The 21,635-nt window shown below is 42.7% G+C and overlaps 2 protein-coding genes across 20 annotated transcripts in view; one reads left to right on the top strand and one right to left on the bottom strand.

The window, feature by feature from the left end:
• The window catches only part of MFSD6 (major facilitator superfamily domain containing 6), a 49,716-nt gene extending 36,460 nt beyond the window's left edge, over positions 1-13,256 (top strand). For all 12 annotated transcript variants that reach the window (XM_039494254.1, XM_039494246.1, XM_039494248.1 and 9 more), the window contains 4 exons: positions 3,360-3,521; positions 4,162-4,260; positions 8,284-8,564; positions 11,939-13,256. In XM_039494254.1, coding sequence (XP_039350188.1) covers positions 3,360-3,521; positions 4,162-4,260; positions 8,284-8,564; positions 11,939-12,103 — 707 coding nt within the window. In that variant the 3' untranslated portion in view covers positions 12,104-13,256. The remainder of the gene's footprint in view (positions 1-3,359; positions 3,522-4,161; positions 4,261-8,283; positions 8,565-11,938) is intronic.
• NEMP2 (nuclear envelope integral membrane protein 2) overlaps positions 1-21,635 on the bottom strand; it is a 71,230-nt gene that overhangs the window by 26,051 nt on the left and 23,544 nt on the right. For 2 of the 8 annotated variants that reach the window (XM_039494256.1, XM_039494258.1), the window contains exon 9: positions 18,897-19,520. The exons of 2 other annotated variants lie outside the window; for them this stretch is intronic. In XM_039494256.1, coding sequence (XP_039350190.1) covers positions 19,286-19,520 — 235 coding nt within the window. In that variant the 3' untranslated portion in view covers positions 18,897-19,285. Of the gene's footprint in view, positions 1-7,326; positions 7,601-15,626; positions 15,832-18,896; positions 19,521-21,635 lie in introns of those variants that run through there. 4 more of the 8 variants (XR_005586124.1, XM_039494263.1, XM_039494257.1 and 1 more) reach the window with 4 other exon arrangements.

The raw sequence follows: 21,635 nt of genomic DNA, 5'->3' as shown, positions 1-21,635 counted from the left end.
TATGTAGAAAAAATAACTGCATTCAAAAACAAAACAATGCAAAACTTGAGAGCCTATAAGTCCACGCAGTCCTACTTCTTGTTGAGTTAATCGCTCAGACAAACAAGTTTGGTTACAATTTGCAGGCGATAATGCTGCCCGCTTCTTGTTTACAATGTCACCTGAAAGTGAGAACAGGCGATCGCATGACACTGTTCTAGCCAGCACTGCAAGCAGGGCCGTCCTTAGAATTTATGGGGCCCTACGCAGTATTATTAAACTGGTGCTCCTATGCCCGACAGCAGTCTGGGCTTGCAGCCCAGTGGGAGGAGGGACGAGGCAGCAAGGATACCAAGCTTCCCAGCCCATCTCTTCTGCCTGTGGACTCACCCATACTCCATTCCTGCTCTGCCCCAGGCCCTGCCCCACTCTGCCCCAGGCCCCGCCCTCTCCCTGCCCAGGCCCCGCCCTCTCCCCACTGTCTCCCTCCTCTCTTCCCTCCCCCTCTCTGCTCACCCCTTTCCAGCCAAATCCCTGAACCCAAATGACATTAGAAAGAAATTGCAGAAGAGTGGTTTTTTCAAAAGAAAATGGAGGATGTTTTCCACTGCATGCCAGATGGTGAAGACTGGATATGCAGAAGGTACCTAATGAAAAGCACTAAACTTGGGAATAAAAAATGTCAGTCACGGGTATTTTGATATGCCCTGAAGTTTGCCAGAGATTTTTTTGCAAAAACTTTGTAGTAAGGGCAAGGCAGCTGTCTTGCTGAATACAGCATTAAATATAATGGAATACATGATGCAGCTCTTCTCTGTTTTACATGTTCTTAACCAGTATTTCTAAACTGATTTTATATTTTAAATGTACTCTTAAGCCTTCATAAAGTAATCATTCCAGATTACTACATATTTAACTCACTGAAACAAATACATTATTTTAAATTAATCAGTCACAGAGGTTTAGTGTGTTCATAACAATATTCATTGCTTTTAGAAAAAGGAACACTAATTTACTTTAATCTCCGTAACAACAGACATGTTTATGAAATTTCACCAACTTTAAAAAATACGTTTCCAATATGTTATTTTAGGCATAACAAAGGATTTTATATCTTACTAAGGAACTGATTTTGCTGGAAGGGTCTCTTAAAACTAGTTCATCAAATAGTCAGCAGTAAAGAAAGGGAAACTCGTTTGTCCGGCTATCTGGAAGGAAAGGGGTGTTGTCCCTTTAAGGGATCTCTTCAACAGCGGGGCGAAGGGAGATAGGGATGGACAGAAAGGAGAGAGGACTTTGGAAGCAAGTTTTTTGTAGTATAGTAATTAAAATGTGTATTTTAGATAAGGATGGTCCTTTGAAGGATTTATTTCAAAAACTACATGTCTGAAGATCCAAGCATTTAAAGCTAAAGATGAATACGGAGATTGTGCATCTAATAATCTACGGAAGGATTTTTTTAGAGATGTGATTCTATAATCTTCTAATGAAATAGTTTAAAATTATCTTTAAAAATAAGGTCCTGTAGACTAACGTTCTGAGTAAATATTACAGTCATACACAACTGTTTTTGTCAATAAATTCAGAAACTGACAATAGATATAGAAGCTCCCCGACTTACGCAAGTGTTCCGTTGTGGAACGCCTTGCATAAGTTGAATTTTGCGTAAATCGGGAATGTATCTCCGACAATTGCATGCGCGCCAAAAAAAAAAAGCATACGGAACTTTTTTCATAAATCCAGATTTCTGTAAATCGGGTTTGCGTAATCCAGGGAGCATCGGTACCAAGGGGTTGGCAAATGCCTGTTAAATGGCTTCATTACCACTTGAATGGCTCTTTAACAGTTTCAATATTGTGCTAATAGGTCTGGAAGGCTTTTTCATTTTAAGTTACTAGATCCCCTAGGGAGGAAGACTCACCAGGCTAGCTGTGGGAGACCGCAGGAACGGTCAGAACAAGGATAGGAAAATGTGGGAGGGTGGACATTAAGACCCAGGGGTGCCCCAAATTTTCGGGTGCCGTAGGCAGCCGCATATGCCTAAGAATGGCCCTGGTCGCAAGATATTTACATGCAAGATATGCTAAAGATTCATATGTCCCTTCATGCTTCAACCACCATTTCAGATGGATGCTGATGATGGATTCTGCTCGATAACAGTTCAAAGCAGAGCGGACTGATGCATGTTCATTTCATCATGAGTCAGATGCCATCAGCAGAAGGTTGATTTTCTTTTTTGGTGGTTTGAGTTCTGTAGTTTCTGAATCTGAGTGTTGCTCTTTTAAGACTTCTGAAAGCGTGTTCCGCTCCTCATCCCTCTCAGATTTTGGATGGCACTTCAGATTCTTAAACCTTGGGTCAGGTGCTGTAGCTCTTTTTAGAAATCTCACATTGGTACCTTCTTTGTGTTTTGTCAAATCTGCTTTGAAAGTGTTCTTAAAACAAACACAATGGATTATCATCTGAAACTGCTATAACATGAAATATGTGGCAGAATGTGGGTAAAACAGAACAGGAGACGAATAATTCTCCCCAAAGGAGTTCAGTCACAAATTTAATTAATGCATTATTTTTTTTTAACAAGTGTCTGCATGTCCTCTAGACTGGTGGCCGAAGCATGACGGGACATATACATGTTTAGCATATCTGGCGTGTAAATACCTTGCAACGCTGGCTACAAAAGTGCCATGCGAACGCCTGTTCTCACTTTCAGATGACGTAAACAAGAAGTGGGCAGCCTTATTTCCTGAAAATTGTAACCAAACTTATTTGTCTGAGCAATTGGCTGAACAAGAAGTAGGACTGAATGGACTTGTAGGCTCTAAAGTTTTTGAGTGCAGTTATGTAACAAAAAAAAATCTACATTTGTAAGTTACACTTTCACGATAAAGAGATTGCGCTAGAGTACTTGTATAAGGTAAATTGAAAAATACTATTTTGTTTATCATTTTTACAGTGTAAATATTTTTAATAAAAAAATAAAGTGAGCACTGTACACTTGTATTCTGTGTAATAGAAATCAATATATTTGAAAATGTAGAAAAACATCCAAAATATTTAATAAATTTCAATCGGTATTCTGTTATTTAACAGTGCAATTAATCGTGATTTTTTTAAAAACCGCAATTAATTTTTTTGAGTTAATCGTGTGAGTTAATGGCGATTGACAGCTGTAGTTGTTGCATCTCTAGGCAGGTTGGGCATCACAGAAAAAATTGAAAGCTTTGTTATTTCATGAAAGACTGAAGAATATGGCTGACTTTAGTACTTTTAATATAAACACTTCCTTCCCAGGACATTTAACTGCGACTGTCAACTAATAAATGAAAACAGATCATGACAACAAACTTAGTGCTTTCTAAAATGTTTCCTCTCCATAGGTGTAACCCATGCAGCCATATGGGCAGCTTGTATTTCGTATCTTAGTGCTGCAGTGCCTCCAGAATTAAGAACTTCAGCTCAGGGGATTCTACAAGGTCTCCACTTGGGTCTGGGCAGAGGATGTGGGGCTATGATCGGAGGGGTTTTGGTCAACTATCTTGGTAAGCAAACATTTTATTTAAGTGTGATTGCAGTTTCTTAGTAGTGCATATGTACACTTAATGTATTGCTAATGAAGCCATATTTGTTACACTCAATCACATACAAAATCTATTTATACACATGTAGATTTGTACATTGATAATTATATGTGTATGTGTTTGTAATAGTATGCCTTGAATTTTTAGTATTATGTGAGCAAATCCACTCATAAGCACTGCCCTGTCCTCAGCTAGGCAGCTGGATGAATCCTTCATGAGATGACCAATGGCTGTTCACTATTGTGTGGTTGTCATGCAACCTCTGCACACTCAATCGAGAAGTGAAAGCATAATTTGTTCAGAGTCCATGTAAAATAACCTGCTGCTGAAAGTGCCAGAAGGGAGGGGAATAACCTAATGAGTTTGATCTTGGATGGACTCTGATGTGGTATCCGGAGTAGATCAAAAGGACTGTTCATCCACAAAGAGATTAGCAGAAGATCATACAGAACGAGCTGCTATGGTTGCAAACCTCCAGCAATGGAGATGCCACATAAAAAGAAAGTTTACATGGGATATTAAGCGCTGAATGAAGTCATCACATTATCTGTCTCTTTCTGTATTACCTAAACAAATGCTCTAAAAATAATTCTCATTACAGGGGCTGCTGCAACATTCAGGGGGATAGGAATGGCCTGTTTAGTGATCCTACTACTCTTTGCATTAATCCAGTGGCTAGCTGTTCCTGATGAAAAAGAAGGTAAATACTCAGGTCAATGAGACCAAGACTGTTCCTATGTTCTTACCTCGAGACACTGTGTGATATTTGAGATTTGTAGTCATAATACAGGAAAACTAGCCCAGAATCATTCCACAGGAGCTGACACATTATTTTTTTTATTAATCCTATATATTATTATTTTTACAGACAGAGAATAAACCTGTTTCATAGAGATGAAAAATAATAAGCAAACATTTAATGTCTTTTACCCAAATGTTGTTTTTATTCCATGCTAAAACCTAAGTAGAACTGAAGCTCATTTTTCTTTATCCTAAAAATACAAGGGTTGTCCTTCAATAGTTCTTGAGTTGCCTGGGTTTAAGAATGTTCAAATATTTGTTTTGCCTTAATTTCTTCCACCTGTGTTCCAGTGATAATGGCACAAAAGAGAAACTTGGACGGGATAAACGCTGTTTGTTGCATATGGAGTACATGTGTGAACCTCCTCAATGGATTCATATTTTTCTCTTGGGCCATAGTTCTCTAGAATTGAATATTCCAATTATTCTTTTTCCTTCTGCATCTGTGTACTTGTTTGTAAATCTTAAACATAAGTCTTGCATCCACTTAAATGTAAGCCTAACTTTGTCTCATTGATTTATGGGATTACTCACATGAGTATAGCTAAGCATGTGCTTAATTGTTTGCCATAGCAGTACCTTAACTGTTTTACTTGTTTGTATTTTATTTAAGCTTTCTTTTGAAAATGTCTAAGGGAAAAAATAGTATATTTCATCTCTAGACTGTTTTACATGACAGAGCTATTGCTTAAAAAATCTAGTGTGTGTGTGTGTGTGTGCACGCGCGCATAGGCGGCAGGTTTGTATGATTTTTGATGGTGCCCAAAATGGTGGTGCCCGCCCCCCGCTCTCGCCCTGTAAGCCGATATAAAATGAAGCTACAACGTGTTGGCACCACAAGATTACAAGGGTCAATTAAAAGTGGAAAGTCAGAAGCAGCACTTGCCTGCTTCAATATACGGTATTATATTTTGTTGCGCCTGTTGTGACAAAGTGGGAATGTTCTTAATGTTTTCTCTGAAGACTGTATGGGTGCCAACTGAAGGTGCTGGGGACAAAGAGATCAGAAGAGATCCAGAAGAGACACAAAGGCTAGAGGAGGGAGTGTCAGTTTGGAGCTGGCTGGGGAAATGGGGAGAGGTCCAGAACTTGGGTCTAGGCTCCTCACCCTCCAAGATGGACCTGACTGAGGAGTCCTGTTTTCTGTACCTACAAGCTTTGTTTTAGACTGTGATCCTGTCGTCTAATAAACCTTCTGTTTTACCGGCTGGCTGAGAGTCACATCTGACTGCGGAGTTGGGGTGCAGGGACCTCTGGTTGCCCCAGGACCCCGCCTGGGCAGACTCGCTGCAGAAAGCGCACAGTGTGGAAGGGCATGCTGAATGCTCTGAGGTCAGACCCAGGAAGGTGTAAGCTTCTTGCCCTGGAGTCAGTATGCTCAGAGAGAGGAGGCTCCCCCAGAGTCCTGACTGGCTTTGTATGGAGTAGTTCCAAAGCATCCCAGCATCCCCTTCCACACCATGCGCCTCCCAGAAGTCCGCACAGGCACTGACACTTCCTCCTCCGGCCTTTGTCTCTTTTCCAGGCATTAGGAGGCCACCTGATCTCTTTGTTCTCCAACATCTTCAGTTGGCACCTTGCAGGAGAGCGACCCAGGCCATCAGTTGCCTGGAGACAGGGTTTCGGCCATTCTCTGTGCAGACGGCATCACACTGGCACTCTCACACCCTTATCCCACCACCTAGATCCTTGAGAAATGCATAGGGGAAACTAAGGCACCCACACAGTATTCAGAGAAAACATTAAGAACATTACCACTTTGTAACACCTGTATACTTTAAAGGGTGTAAAATAATCAAGTATTGTGATAAACACAATGATACTCCAAACTGACTACCAAATTTAAGTTGCACGTTTTTCCCCTCAAGTGAGGGCTCTGGGATGGGGCTGGGGATGATGGGTTCACAGTGCAGCAGGGTGCTCAGGCTTCGGGTGCTGGGGGGCGCAGGCTCTGGGGTGGGACAGGGCTGGGGATAAGGAACTTGGGATGCAGTCAGGCTGCCCCAGGGCTAGGGCCAGAGAGGACTCTTGCCCCCCCCTTACTGGCAGCAGCAAGCTCCAGGGGAGGGACCCCTCCTCTCTTCCCCCGCCCCCCTCACCCCCAGCAGCACACTCACTCTGCACCACAGTCACTGCACATGCTCCTAGGGACTCTCTCAGGTCCAGAAAGCCCACTCACCTCCCCTATGGTGGGTACTGGGGCGGGGGGTTGCCATCATGTGTGGCCTCCCCACCCCTGCTACTACCCCTGGGTGCCAGGCGTGGGGGGGGCGTGGGAGAGAGCTCCCAAGCACCTGTGTGCTTCCTTCCCCCTCCCCCGGTGCTCCAAGAGGCTGCCTGCCGCTGATCTCTATAGCCTTAGGCAGAAGCAGCACAAACGAGAGAGAGTCACTGGCTGTTTTCTTTCAGGCAGGGAAGCTCCGAGGCGGGGGCAAGGGAGAAACCCAGCTCCAACTATTGGTGGAGCACAGCCCCCAGCCTTGAATATTCCTGGTGCTTGAGCACCTTGAGCCCATATAAGCTGCCGCCCCTGTGCGTGCGCGTGCGTGCGTCTGTCCGTCCTGCAACGATCCAGAATCTATAGGGCACAGTTCGTTAGGCAATAAATCATTGCATTGATCAGATATTTCCAGGCAATTGTTAAAACTATCTTGGTCTGAAACAGCATCATATCACCTATAAGAACTGAAGTAAAAGTGGATCATTTCTACCCTGTGTTAGAACTGGCTGCTTGTAGCCAAAAGCACCACAACAGAGGCTTGGGTTTCCTTTGTTGTCACCAACTCCCTAATTTCTCTGTAACTTCCTGGGGAAGGGTTTTTCATTTAAAGTCAGAAGACACTTTATCATGATCATCTAGTCTGATATCCTGTATAACACAGGCCACAGAATCTCATCACATGGTGCCTGGTGGTTATAACTGAATGGTCAGTCACAAGGAGAGAGTTGGGTGTAAAGAGTGAAGTTTACTATTTTGTTCAAAAGCCTTATTAAATTGTACTTAACATAGAACTACAAACATATACTGAAACAAAAATAGATGCCTGGAAACCTGCATGTCTTGGCGCAGCGGTGCTGCAGAGAGACATGAATCCAGGTCAAGGCTGGGTAGCTTTCCTGGGCAGCTCATGGGTGATCGATGTGCTTGGTGGCCTCTCTGCTGTTATGGGTCTGATACTTGTCACTGAGGTTACAGGTGCAGCTCTTCTGTATGTATGACACCTAGATTGCAAACAGTCCTTTTCAAATAAAAAGTAAAACTGTGATAGAGCCACATTCTTAACTGTGTACGTACAATAGAAGTGTATGTTAGGGAGGGAACAGCGAAATTCTTACTGCCAGGGTTATGAGACACTTCACCACCACCTTCCCTTAGGATGAGGAAGCTTTGCCTGTGCTGCCTGGGGCTCAGCTCCCTGAAGCCACCAGCCTCTGGCAATGCAAGCACTGGCTTCCAGGCTCTGCAGGCCTCGCTGTCTCTGTACGTGTTAGAGATAAACGCCCACTAACCCATGAATCCTCCCTCTGGAATGTGCAACCTCTGTTCCACTGAACACTCCCTGGACTTGTGGATTATCTTTTGGTGGCCTGTCTTAACTTGCAGACCTAAAAGAACAATTTTAGTGTAGATGCATAACTCCGCATATTTTCCATACATACATCTCACAATGATTATTTGATGACCAGTGTGACACGGGCTTTCATTAGAGACCTTACATGACATTCTTTTGGTGAGCCCAGAGGAATCCCTGTACCCACTGCCAGTTGGTATCAAGAGGTCCTTGAATCACAGTTAGGGAACAGAGTAATTCTTAGTGTGTTGCAAAGCATGTTTGTGTATGTTCATGTTCAGTGCTTTGATTCTCAATTTCCTTGTAATGATCACTGACTTCATTGATGATTATGTTGCCCTATACTTCAGAGAAGACAATGCTGGCAGAAAGGATTCCAGTGCCTTCCAGCCCTGTTCCCATAGCAACCATTGACCTCATACATCAACAGTCAGAAGATATCATGCCTCGAACTGAGCCCAGACTTCCTCCCAAGAAAACGAAGCACCAAGAAGAACAGGAAGATGTGAACAAGCCTGCGTGGGGGATCAGTTCTTCTCCTTGGGTTACTCTGGCTTATGCTGTCTATCAAATAAAGGAGATGGTACAGCTGTCTAAAAGCAATCTGATGCCTGAAAACCAGCCTTTGCAGGTAACCCGCTCTTAATACATGATGTTCGTATCACCATTAATGTTAACCTAAAAATATCCTGCTGAAGGTTTTAAGACCAAATGTAATCTACAGCACCATAACATCATTAATACCTGGCAAACATTCTTCATCAGTATATCAGAAACTTGGAGTTGTGTAAAGCAATAGTTGAATGATAGTAACAAACACAGTTGCTGCATGTGTATGATACGGGGGGAGTGTTCAGTAATGCATTTGAGCAGATCTTTCTGCTAATTATAGTCTAATTTCCACTTTCTCCTCTTTCCTTTGTCATGACAAGTGGGATATACTGGAATTGCCTCTAAATTACAGTGTTTTCATATTAGTTTGAACACGTTTGTGCACTTGCAGAACTTTTGTGGCTTCAGGGTGAGCATTAACAAAGTTGCATAATTATTAAGGTGTACTATGCCTGTCTGTCTTTTAATTAAAATGGGGGGGGGGGGAGTTTCCTTTTTGAGATTAGCCTGGAGGCATGGGGGGAGTGAGACTTGACAAACATCCAAAATATGGTGGAAATGGGCACCCCAGCGAATTAATAATGGAATATGAAGCCCTTCACCCACTTTAGCTTGGCCTGGGCTTGTGGTGACTGAAAGTGACTACAGCTTGAGTGTTCTGTGGCCTGTGTGAAATGAGTTGTTGTTTTCCAGTGTTCACATTACAGAATCCCCCAGCACCCTTATTAGGAATCTTGGCAGAAGGGCCAAGGACTGGACGGACTCAGAGACTGGACTATCATCCGATCTTTTGGGGTGCTCCCTCCAGAACGGAGTTGGAGCACAGTGGTTGTTGGTGAGGCAATGTAGGGAAACTTGTGCTGCTGCTGTCAATGCTCGTTTTAAAAACAGTGTGGGTAATAAACTTCCTGTTTCTCCTGTCTGCCTGGGGGAGGAGTGGTGCAGCTTCCCCCATACATATTTGCCATCTCATATGCACCCAAATGTCATTTCCACCTGTCCTACCTCTGGAAGGTGATGATTTTGGACATGACTTTGCAGATGTGCCAAAGCAACATTTGAAGAAATCCCAACTTCACCACCTGTCTCACTCCTCCCCCATTGGCCTATATTCTTGTAAACAGCCCTATGCATATATTCCCTTCTCAATATGCACGCTGAGCTTCCATTAGCTTTAATGAGACTAACTTGCATGCCTCAGGGAGAGTGAGCATCCATATTGAAATGACTCTAGAATGTCTGTTTATACTGTTCAAGAAGAATTTCAGACACACACATCTTGGAAAAATCAAATGTCTCCTTTTGAATTACAATGAAATCCTCCTTGACACAATGCTGTCGTGTTACACTCTCTACGCATGCCACTCGCCCAAGCAGTTTTCCATCAGTCTTCTCTTAAGCAGTTATTAATATAAGCCTGGCCCTGTCGGTCGCATCAATTGCAAATTGGAGAATGGCAGTCACACAGAATCTGCCATACCTCCCAGGGCAAGAAAACTGGTCTGTTGTTTGTGGTAAACTCTCTAGGAGAGAGAATCAACAAATGTTCATAGTATTGGAGATACCCTCAGTAAATGACTTGAGCAATTAGGAATTGCCTCCTATAACTCCCTGCCATCTTCAGGAACATGTTCTCTTAATAACCTCTTTTCCCCTTCTCATAACTTCATGCAGCTATTCATGGAGCCTTTTTATTAATACTATTACATTTTGGGCGTCGCATTATCTACTCCACATGTGACTGACAGAATTGAGGACCATTCCTTAGATAGGATTGTTAGTATTTATGGGAACAACGAATCTTTGTTGGGAGAAAATTGTTTCCATGGGATAGTTTTATTAAGGCCCCAATCCTGCAGTTGGATCTGCACTGGTATATCTTTGCACCCATGCAGTTCCCCACTGTCTCTCATTAAGGCCTGTGTTTGTAGGGTCAAACATCAAAAACCCTATTTCTTGCTCAACCAAATCCAGATTTTAAAGTTAGGCTAAATATGACCCTTAATGTTTCTTCCCTCCCCTGGCTCGTTGCACTTGTGTCAGGGCAGTCTGCTGTTCTGCAACTGGCCAGTTTCAATGATCTCTGTCTTCCAGATTGTGAATAAAAGATGGCTAAAGAGCATTCAGCCCTACCACGACAAGAAGACACTTAAGCGCCTGCAAAGCATAGCTTCTTTTCCCACTGTAGTGTATGTAAAATTTTGGTATTTAAAAACTAGTGTAGACCCAGAATGAAGCAATATTCCACACCCTCCATTTGAAGATGCACGCATGATGCATCCCAGCTCCATGAAGCTAGAGATATATTTAATCATTTCAGCTCCTTGGAGAAATTGCCTACTTTTACGGAACACACCCACATTTTAATTCTAAAAATTAAAAAAAAAAAACCTCCCTATGCATTGCTGTTGCTTTATTTCACCTTATTCTTGTAGCCTGAATTTAACAAAATACTAAACCCAGAAAAGGCTGCCTAGCTATCTTGTTAAACATTTTAAATGCCATTCCTAAAGAATTAATTTGACAGTTGGTCATTTGGAGGAGAAACTTGGGCATAGAAAAGGGGATTAATGACAGAAAAACTTTGGTTCCTCATTTCACATTACTGCTTGCTTATAGTAATCCTTCAAGGAAAGGTGCATGCTCACCACTCTAATTACTTGATACAAAACAAATCTTCCAAGATAAATCCTGAGGTTAGAAGATGTGGTAGTACTAATATTGTACAAGACTTTTTTTGTCTTTGGCCCTCAGGGAATGCAGCTAGCATTTGTCTTTAAAATAAGATCACATAATCTGGGAAAGCTTTTAAAAATGTGCACTGAGCCTTTCAGAAAATTGTTCTCAACTATTTTCTTCTTGACTGAACCAGAGAATTGCCTGCTTGAATCACTGACCTAACCATTATTACTAAGAAAAGGCCTATTGCTAAGTAAATTGGATGAAATTTATGTGCTTTTACTGCAAAAGTGGTGTCACTCAGTGGCTCTGAGAAATATCTTACTTAGAAAAAAAATGTTAAGGAAATATAGGTGGATTTGCAGAAGGGAGCATGAAGTATGTTTTAGCAAACAATACAGTCATAATGATTATTGTCTGTATACAGTAGAAGACTATTCATAGTTTTTGTCTTAAAACATAGCGAGTTTGTTTTTTGCATGCTTCTTGTGGAAGTGCAGTTAGGAAAAAAAATGGAAGGTAAGTTTTCTGCTTGTTGTTACAGTCATATGTAGATCACATTACTATGTTACTGCTTTCCTGCTTTATGTTCACTTGCTGTGTTGCATGCATGCAGTGCAAGAACACTTTTCCCATGTCTCTGAATGCCTTTTTCCATAGGGTAGTGTAATGAGAGTATGCACTTATATTTGCATGTGTTTTCTCTCTCTTTAGAAAGCCAGTGAGAATCAGAGTGCTCCAGCAGCCAGTCCAACAGAACAGCCCCCAAATCTGAGAGAAACTGATGAATCCAGAGATTATTCAATACCTGCAGCGACACTCAACTCCCAAACTGACCCAGAGCCCCCTAGTGTTGGATCAGCTTCCCTTTGTCAGTAATGCTCCATCTGCTGCTGCAGAGCACTAAGATGAGTTCGTCTCATCAAACCCACTGCATGAAATCGTGCTGCTCTGCTGGGAAATGGTGGAACAAGAGCTCAAAAGAGCCCTTCACCTTATGTGACTAGGAACTACAGGTGCTCAGCACATCTTGAAATCAGACCCATCACATGATGCAGCACAAGCTTTTAAATATTTAAGACCATTCATATGACAATATACAGTAGCAACATTGCATGGGGAAGCTAAAGGTCTGGAAGGCTTGGCAGAGGAAATGGGACTGAATGTCACTGCTTTAGAAATTCTCAGTTGCTTTGCTAAAGTTTGGTCAAATGTTATGAAATTCTTTTCAATCTGTAGAGAAAGGGGAGCTTATACTGTGTAATGTGAAGAAAAAACACTAAGTCACTTGATATAATTTCCCCTATTTGATCAGTTAGTTTAAATTTAATTTTTTCCCACAGAGAAACTAAACTGGAAAAGAAAACACTATGGTCTTTCTTTTTAGGAGAAAAATTGCATTTCCCTGAAAAAGTTAAACAAACAACTAAGAGACACTGGACAAAGTAAATACATAAATAAAGGCACAGCCTAGTCTTTTGCAATGACTTCTCAAAAACCTTGAATAGCTTCAGCAAGAATGTTTTTATAATGTGGTGATGGATTAAGTGACACCGAGTGGAATCTTTGAATAGTAAAGCTGCCATTAACGCTCTTCTGAGAGGTAGGTTTAGTTTGGCAAGGCATAAACTTTTGAAAAGGGCATTTTAGAAAGAACCAAATGGAGGTGAGGTTAAATCAAGTTAGTAAGCTTACAGCCCTTCACTAAACAGGGTGTTTGCTAAATGCATGTGTGTATAATTTTAGGTTTGATGATATGCCCAAGACTACTAGGGTGACCAGACGTCCCGATATTTAGGTGTTTGTCCTAGATATTTCGTTCCGCTGGCAGCACTCAGCTTTTTTTTCTCTCCACCAGCGGACACCCCCCGCTCCCACCAATATGTGTCCTGATATTTTCTCCCTCTCATCTGGTCACCCTAAAGACCACAGACCTCGTTCAAGATTGGGCAGTTTGAGATTGAGAGTGTCCACTGGAAACCTCTTTTTATTTTTATTTTTAATTTCATCATATTAAATATTGTTGAACTAAGCGTTCCTACTGTGGTTATGTATAGAAGATAAGAGCTTCAAGTGCCTGGGGAGGGAATTGCCTATAACTCATAATGATTGGGGGTAGGGAGGGGAAGATACTGTTAACAGGAGTTTCAATGAGCAAAACCCTCCGAAATAAAGAAACATGATTAAATGACCGTATGTTTAGAGACTTGTTTTACACAGACAGTGTCAGACACTGTGAGATTGTGAGTTATGTCTAGTCATGCTTTTCGATGTTAACTGTAGCCAGCCCACTGGCTGGTTCATAACACAGATTGTTGCTGAGAGAAAAACTTGGGTTCAAGGTTGAAATCAATGGGCTGGCATGGGGTGTAAGTCAGGACAGTGTTTGGCCCAGTGTCTCACGTCCGTGAATTGATCCTGAGAGGGGCTGAGCCCATGTAGCTTCCATTGAAGTGACTAAGAACTGCAGGTGCTCAGCCTGTCTAGGAATCAGACACATGCTCAACAGGCTTCCTTGCTGTCTCACTTGACTTCAGTGCACAGCCTGTGGCATGATACAGCTGAGTGTGAGGGAGGAAGAGAAGGATGGTGGTTTAGAATGAAGCAGTGGGTGGAAATTCCAGACCCTTTGATCCCCAGTTGAATGAACTAAGGCCTCCCCTGCCATCCTCGCACATGCCTTAGCAAGGTCTATGGGGCTGAGGTAGAGCGCACACATTGGTGCCTGGGACCAGCACCACAAAGAGAGTACAAATAAATGTTAATAACTAGCCACTAGTTATGTTTTGCACTTGAACTTAAATGTACTGTACTGTAAATTCTCATGACTCATTGAAGTGTCCTTTAAAATCAGAAATGTATTTATTGTATGTTTGTATAACATTTTGGGAATGGAGAATTGAATGGGTGACAGGCTAAAGGTGTTAAATCTTCTCAGCTAAGCGAAAACATTTACACAGAGTTAATGCAATATGGTATTACCTCAACTTCTACTGAATAGCACCTACATTGAGGTGGAGATCTTACATATTGTGTTTACACTTCCAATTTGTTTTTTGAAATGCCTGCTCTTTTGGAACTGTATATTCATTCCCTGTTGCAAAATGAACATGTACACATGGATTTTGATATTTGTGAAAATTGTAAAAGTGCAGTAAGAAAAATATAAAATATCTATAATGTGTTTAAAAGAATCTGTCTGAATATTTTTATTAAATTTCCCATTTTGTATAATCACATATTGGCCACATACCTGATGATAATCTGAGATAAAAAATCAATCCTAAACAGCTTTGGCAAGGTTCTCCAATGAAAGATTTTGCGTTGCCTTAATGTATATGAGGTGAAAGGCAAATCAGTATCTCAAATCAAAATCTGTTTGTGAGGGGGAGCAGAATGTAGGAGCAAATCACCCAAGGCTCATGGTAATGGAAAGCTAGTAGTGGGATGATCTGTAAGGGGTCAGTGCATCCCAAACAGCCCGGCATAGACGGATGAGTGGGGTTTGAGTTATGCAAGTTCTTCTTATTGCAGGCCAAAAGATAAAGTAGAAAGTAGTCTCAGCTGCCACTTGTAACCACATTTTCATAACTTTCTGAATATTTGTATCTTGGCTGCTTAAATGGGTTTATTGGGGCTATCTTCAAAGTCTGGTTCTAGACCACTTAACTGCGAATTCCTAACTAAATGAATATATTTGCACCAGTGTATCCAGTAGCAATGTTTGTTGGCACAGTGAAGTTTATCTTGACAGAACAAATTTAATTTGCTTTTTTCTTTTGACTGCTTAATTTGTGGGGCACGTGGGAGCAGCAGAAGGGGGAGACCTTGGGAATCTAGATTTTTCCATACTCATTAAGGGGAAACCTCCTACAAACCCCAACCAGAAGCTGGGAACGGGCGATGGGGGACGGATCACTTGATGATTGCCTGTTCTGTTCATTCCCTCTGAAGCACCTGGCATTGGCTGCTGTCAGAAGTCAGTACTAGTCTAGATGGACCATTGGTCTGACCCAGTAAGGCCATTCTTACGTTCCTCCTCTTCAACCGTACATATCTTACTATCACCACACTGTGGTTCTGCTGAGGTTTGGCTCTTCTGTGGGCATGGAGAGGGCTGGGAAGATTTCACTCTATGCAAACACTTCTCTGGGGGTTGGGGGGAAATAGAGAAACACCTCTTTGAAGCAGCAGGGGAGTGCAGGAGAACTGCACCCTTTAGCTGTGTGTGTGAGGTACAAGACCAAAGGACCTCAACCTCCCCCCGAAGGACAGGTGCACCCACCTGTCTGACTGCTCTTTGTACTGTTTTCATAAAGTGGTTAAAATGAACCAAGCAAACGTTGCTAGCTGAAAAATATTTTTATTTAAAAGCTTGACTCAGCATACACCTCTACCCTGATCTAACGCTGTCCTCGGGAGCCAAAAAATCTTACCGCATGATAGGTGAAACCGCTTTATATCGTACTTGCTTTGATCCGCTGGAGTACACAGCCCCGTCCCCCTGGAGCATTGCTTTACCGCGTTATATCTGAATTTGTGTTATATCAGGGTAGAGGTGTAGTATGTCGAGTGCACTGTACATGAAATTCATATATTTCCAAAACCTGAAATTGTTGAAAAAAATAAATGAAGCAGAGGATAAAATAGTATACAAGCCTTTGTTAAGGGAGGAAGGATGCTCTAGTGGTAAAGGCACAGGCCTGGGACTTAGGAGATCTGGGTTCTGCTCTCACAAAGACTTAGTATGTGATCTTGGGATGTCACTTTCAACTCTGTGTCGCAGTGCTCCTCTAAAATGGGGATAGTACCGACCTATCTCACAGGAGTGCCATGAGGATAAATGTCAATGTTTTGTAAAGTGCTCAGAAACGGATGGAGGGGGGGGGAGAGTATAAGTACATGTATGTATAAGTACATAGATAAACATTCATAAATCCTCAGAGTTCATGATCTTAGCGATATTTGGAGGCTTTAAGGGTTTGTTTTAATGTTCTTTTTGAGCTAGTCATTAAAACATTCATGTGTATCTCCTGGGGGTGTGGGGCAAGGGTGTTTGAAGCAGCCACCCTACTTGATCATCTACTAAAAATATCCAGAAAACAGATAAAGTGCAGGAAAAATTCAACTGTATTGAATTATATGTTTTTTCCCCTCAGTGAACATATTAATGTTAATAGCGAGCTATGTGACTATATCATTGTGGAGGTGCAGGCAGTCCCTGTACATCATCTTGTGGCTCAGTGTGGTACTGCAGCAGTGCCCCCCCTTAATTTCCCCTGACTGGGGGGGCAATAGGTTTGCTTTAACACCTGGAGGGGAGCTTACACACACTAACAAAGAAAAGTTCTCTTTTATCAAGGCTTCAGGACAGGAGTAATTCAATTAAAACCCACCCATAAGGGCCTCACCTCAGAACCTGTTTCAACTCCCAAATTTAAATCCATAAACAAAGCCTCTAGTTAGGCTCCAGGACACTGACCAGCCTGAGAGAAAACAACAAACACCTGCTATCACCTGCACAGTTTCTACTTCCCTCTCTCTTGCTCAGTTTCTTTTCTGTTTATATAGCCCAGCCCTAGGGTGGAGCAGGGTCTCCTTGATTACACCTCAGGCTATCCTAGCTGTAGGTTCCAGCCTGTCCCTTAAAGGGGTAGTACATAGCAAAGAGAATATACGCGTGGAGGGGCATCATCACCAATCTATTAGCTGCTTTGTTTCATAAAGCTCAAGGGGGTTGCCTGGGTTTAAATTGGGACAAGATATGTCCCTTTAAAAACAAAAAAAATCATGATTGTGAACCTTCAGCTCCCTGAGCACTGTGGCTGAAAATCCTTTACTTCAATATGGTGCAGAGAGCCTGAAATGTGTCATACTACATTGCCTTTCCTTGATGGGCCAGATATTTATAACAATACATTTCAAGTACTTAGCTTCAACTATGCAGGTGTAACATAAACCTCCTCCAGCCATGTAAGGCCATTGTGCTAGAGGAGAGATCCACCCCTCTGCAAGGCAGCCAAAGATCTTGGACTTTATCCACCTCTCCTGTGGTTCTGACCACTGTTTGGTGAATGTATCTACTAACGTGTTGCGTTTATCTTGCTAGTAGTAGAAAGCACCAAAGCAAGCCCAATATGATGCCAGGACTGGGATGGAGAGATGTGGCCGAGAATCTAGCAGCCCTCCCCCTGTATTTTATTGGTGACAATTAGAGACTTGTTCAGTAGAGCCCTCTTGCTGCTAACATAAGCATGGTCCCAGTTTGGTTTATAAGTTTAATAAGTAGGGCTCATCTTCTCTCACACCTCTGTATGGCTATAGAATGAGCTTGTCTGAATGAGCAAGATGGTCTAATGGTGTTTAAGTGTTAGGCTTCTCTTTACTGAAAAACAGAAAAATTCTCATTTTAAATTTTTAATTTAAACTCTAGAGCCTCCTGACGTCTCCCTATAATTCTGGGAAGTGCTAATATAAAGGTAAGCTCTGATGACTTCTCAGTGTAAGGAGACACCCATGTATATGGTAAGCTGTTTCTTTTTAGCACTGTTTTATGGTATTTGGGTCCACCCCCTCCCCCACCGAAGACCAGCAACTGAGACCTCTCCAAGCATGTTCACCAGCAAAGGGGAACTATCCTTTTGAGTGTGCCCACTGAGCCAGCCTGGCTTCAAACACAGCGCAGCCTGTTCTGCAGAGCGACACCTTTTAGAAAGAGGTGAATGTTGGAATCGGACAGTTCCTGGAGGGTTTGGAGTGGCAGCTGGGGGGAGAAATGATGGCCCCCGCTCGCCTACAAAGAGATACTTAGTGGAGTTAATGGGACACAGAGTGTGTATGAAAAGTGAGGGGTAAGGTACACAGTCTGAAGGACAACAGAGAGGGAGATTCCATTTGTACAGGGGTAAGGGGAGGATAGATACCCACAGAAGGAATCTCCTATTCTCGTATGGATGTTGGCAGTTGACTGTAATTATTTTCTTGCCAGGGTAAGATCCTCACCTCCTGAGGTAAACCCTGGAGAAGGTCACACGGTCAGGAGATCTCCAGGAGGATCCATCCAGCACTTCCTCCCTGCTTGTGGTACTGGGGGCAAGGTTTCTTCCCAATCATGAAATGAGCAGCAGGATCCACTGCCAAAGCTGGTGGATTCCCAGGACACCAGGGCCACTTATGGGTGGTTCAGCTTCTCCCTGGCCATCCTTACCCCAGGTACCCACACTGATGGAGACTCCTTGGAGCAGCTAATAGAGTCCCAGGCTACGTGGCCTTTACTGAGCACACTTGTGGGGCTGGAATGGTGGGGTTTTGTTTTTTTTGTTTTGGTTTGGGGTTTTGTTAGTTGTGGAGGAAGATTGAGGCTGAAAGGAAGAATAAGAATACACTGGGGAAAACACATTTCCCACAGGAGGAGATGGAGAACTGGATCAAGTGGAGGGCCCTTGGCACAGGAGGCCACAATGAAGAGGGCAGAGATGGGTGAGAGAGGAAACAAAGATGGTGGGAACTAGGTGTGTGGCTTGGCTAGAGTAGAAAGGCTAAGGGAAGAGCAATGAAAGCAGAGGAGCACAGTTGTGCAGGGCTCTCAAGGAGAGGGGTGAGGAACTTAAAACTCGTGGAAGGTGAGATGAACTCAGTGGAGAGATCAGAGCGGTAAGCAAGATACCTTAGGAAAGGAGTTCAAAGAATTTATTAGCAGATAGAGCACTTAGTAAAAGTGCATCATAAATGACTTCTTCATCTGGCACTCCCAGCACTGAGGGCATGGAGAGAGAACAGTCTCTTCAAGGGAGTTGAGGCACAGTGGTGGGGCAAGTTTGCACTGCAGCTGCCTCGTACCTGCCCTGCAAATAAATAGGGGAGGTAACATTCACTTAAGAAACCAAGCAACTTACTACTGTTTTGAACAGTGAAGCGGGAATAAATCCTTCAAAGAATCTTGGTTGCCCTCTACAGCCAAGTCAGAAGTAGGGCTCTCCGAGACAGCACGCATTTAGCCTAGGTAGCCTTCCTTTCCAACTTGATTTCATTTTCTTCCCTTACAGGGGATTTTCCAATGGTTCAGAATAATCCAATACTGTTGGAGTGTGAAACATTTTCACTTTCGTTTTGTTCCTGCATTTCATCATCATCTTCATAATCATCCTCCTGAATGGAATTAGCTAGTCGGTTCAGCTCTGGCTCTATGCTAAAGAGCTGCTGTTCCAAGAAGGAGCCTCCAATGCCATATAGCTCATCATATGCGTTCACTTCTGCAGGTGACACGTGGGGAGATCCCAAAATAAAGTTTGCAAATCTGCCAGATTTAAAAAGGGGAAAGGATCAGACAGGAAGAAAACCAAATACACAGAATGCTGCCAATTAAAGCTGACTTGGAGCAGAGACCTGCATGTTTTGGGTATGTGTCTAGACAGCATTCAAAACAGGAATCATGCCCCCATGGCATGCTGGAGTTTAAGCCTGAGCTAAGAATTCACACACACAAGAGGGTAAATCGTAAAGGGCAGCATTCAGGACTGAACTTTGTCACCTCAGTTAGCTGTTTTCCTTCGTCGTCATCCTTTCAAATATTTTCAGTCTTTGCTTCATGCTTTAATTAAGTAACTTTGGTTCCTCAGAGACCGAGCAGGACATAGTGACCGAGCCAGGCACATCTGACCTGTTTTTCCAGCTCTTACTGCTCGCGGTGTAGACCTATGTAGGTCACTTGCCTTCTCTCAGTTTCAGTTTCTCAATTAGCAAAGTGGGGCTGCTAATACTTTTTCCCAAGAATGTTATGAGGATTCATTAATGTCTGCGGAGAACTTGAGAGAGAACCCCTGTAACTTACATAGTCCTTTATTTGAATTCAAGAAGTGCTGATACTCTATTCCTGACAGAAACCAGTGCAAGAGCTCAACACCCATGAGTTCCTGCACTACAGCATCGCATACAGCCAGTCCTGTAGACTCTGCAGCAACTGGGCCTAGACTCTGCAGCAGGATCCCTGCTCTCTATGGCGCTCTGGTGTGACAGGCTGGAATTTCTGCAGCAGCTCCAGGTAAACTCCAAAATGGAGGATTCATTGAATAAAACATGGAAACAAATAGTACAGTAACATTCTGTGTACTATTTGAAAGCTTATATTCCGTTTATTTGACACTGGCCCATGCATTTTGAAATGCTGCCAATCTTACTTTGATAAAGGACAGCTGCACTGCAGAAGTCAGAGCGGATGCTGGAGTTTTTTGGAAAGTGGGGGAATTTTGATGCCTGAACTTTTGGTGAGGGGTTGTAAGAAAAGCACATTAGCAAAAAGAGCTCTGTTACAGTGATCACCAGTTAAATAGTTAATGTTAATATTCATATCATTGTCATAATATTTCTGAGCTAAAACTTCACTGAGTTGAAGTGGGCTGTTCATTTTTCTTACAAATGTAATTCAGACTTGGGCAGACATCATTGCTTTGGTATCATTTGGTAGGTTTTCTTTGTTACCATAAGGGGAAGAAATATAATTATTCTTTAATAAAAGTTTAGAGACACGGTCAACTTAAGAATCAGACTTCTGCCAGACTCTTTTTTACATACTATTGTTCCAAATAATTCCTGAGAATAACTAAAAGTGATTGGTGAAAAAATATCTCTTCTCACTTTGTTTACTTTGTGCATTTGGCAGCATGTTGCACATAACCAGTTAGTTTTCCCTCTGCTTGGTATGAATTTTTCCATGGTAATAAGCGAGACAGACATTTTTGAAAACTACAAAAACTTGACTATAGAAAGTGTCATGGGAAGCCAAGTGCAGGTGCAGTTCCCATTCCCGAAACTCCTTTGAACTCAGTTTTGATAACAGATTAAATTCCAAGCTGATGGCGCTTTAATTTCTGAAGCACAATTCAGGGGTGAGGGTGAGTTCTATGGCTGCATAATACCTAGAGCCCTGCTGCTAATATTTTACGGTTCTAATTTTGGTTTTTGGATAAGCATGTTGGAATTCTGATGAATCTTATGTCCCTAACTCCTCTGGCTGCCAGCCCCCATTTTATATGGCCTCTCCTTTATAGCCCACCATCATTCTTCTAATTTGCTAGCAGTGTCTCTGTTGAACTGTTCCAGACAGTCTCTCCATCCACTCAGATTCCCAGGGGCAGAGCATGCTATTTCCACAGCACTCTTAGTCCTATTTCAGGGCATGTCTACAATAAATGCTATATTAGATCCTCACTCCCACTCTGCCCCCTTTATAGCCACTGCAGTAATTACTGTGGTGGTTCATGTCCACACAACCGTTCTTCAGTTCGTGGAGTGCTTCTACTGACCGAAGAGGGGCAGTGTGGGGAGCTCAGAGCCTGGTCTCTCAGTACCCATTGGTTCTCCCCTCCAGGAGCCCAGCTGCCCCACAGACTCCTGGCTCCCTGCCAGCTCCCTC

The sequence above is a fragment of the Mauremys reevesii genome, linkage group 11, assembly GCF_016161935.1.
Source record: "Mauremys reevesii isolate NIE-2019 linkage group 11, ASM1616193v1, whole genome shotgun sequence".
NCBI classification, from domain to species: domain Eukaryota; kingdom Metazoa; phylum Chordata; order Testudines; family Geoemydidae; genus Mauremys; species Mauremys reevesii.
This window is presented reverse-complemented; position numbering and strand designations above follow the sequence as displayed.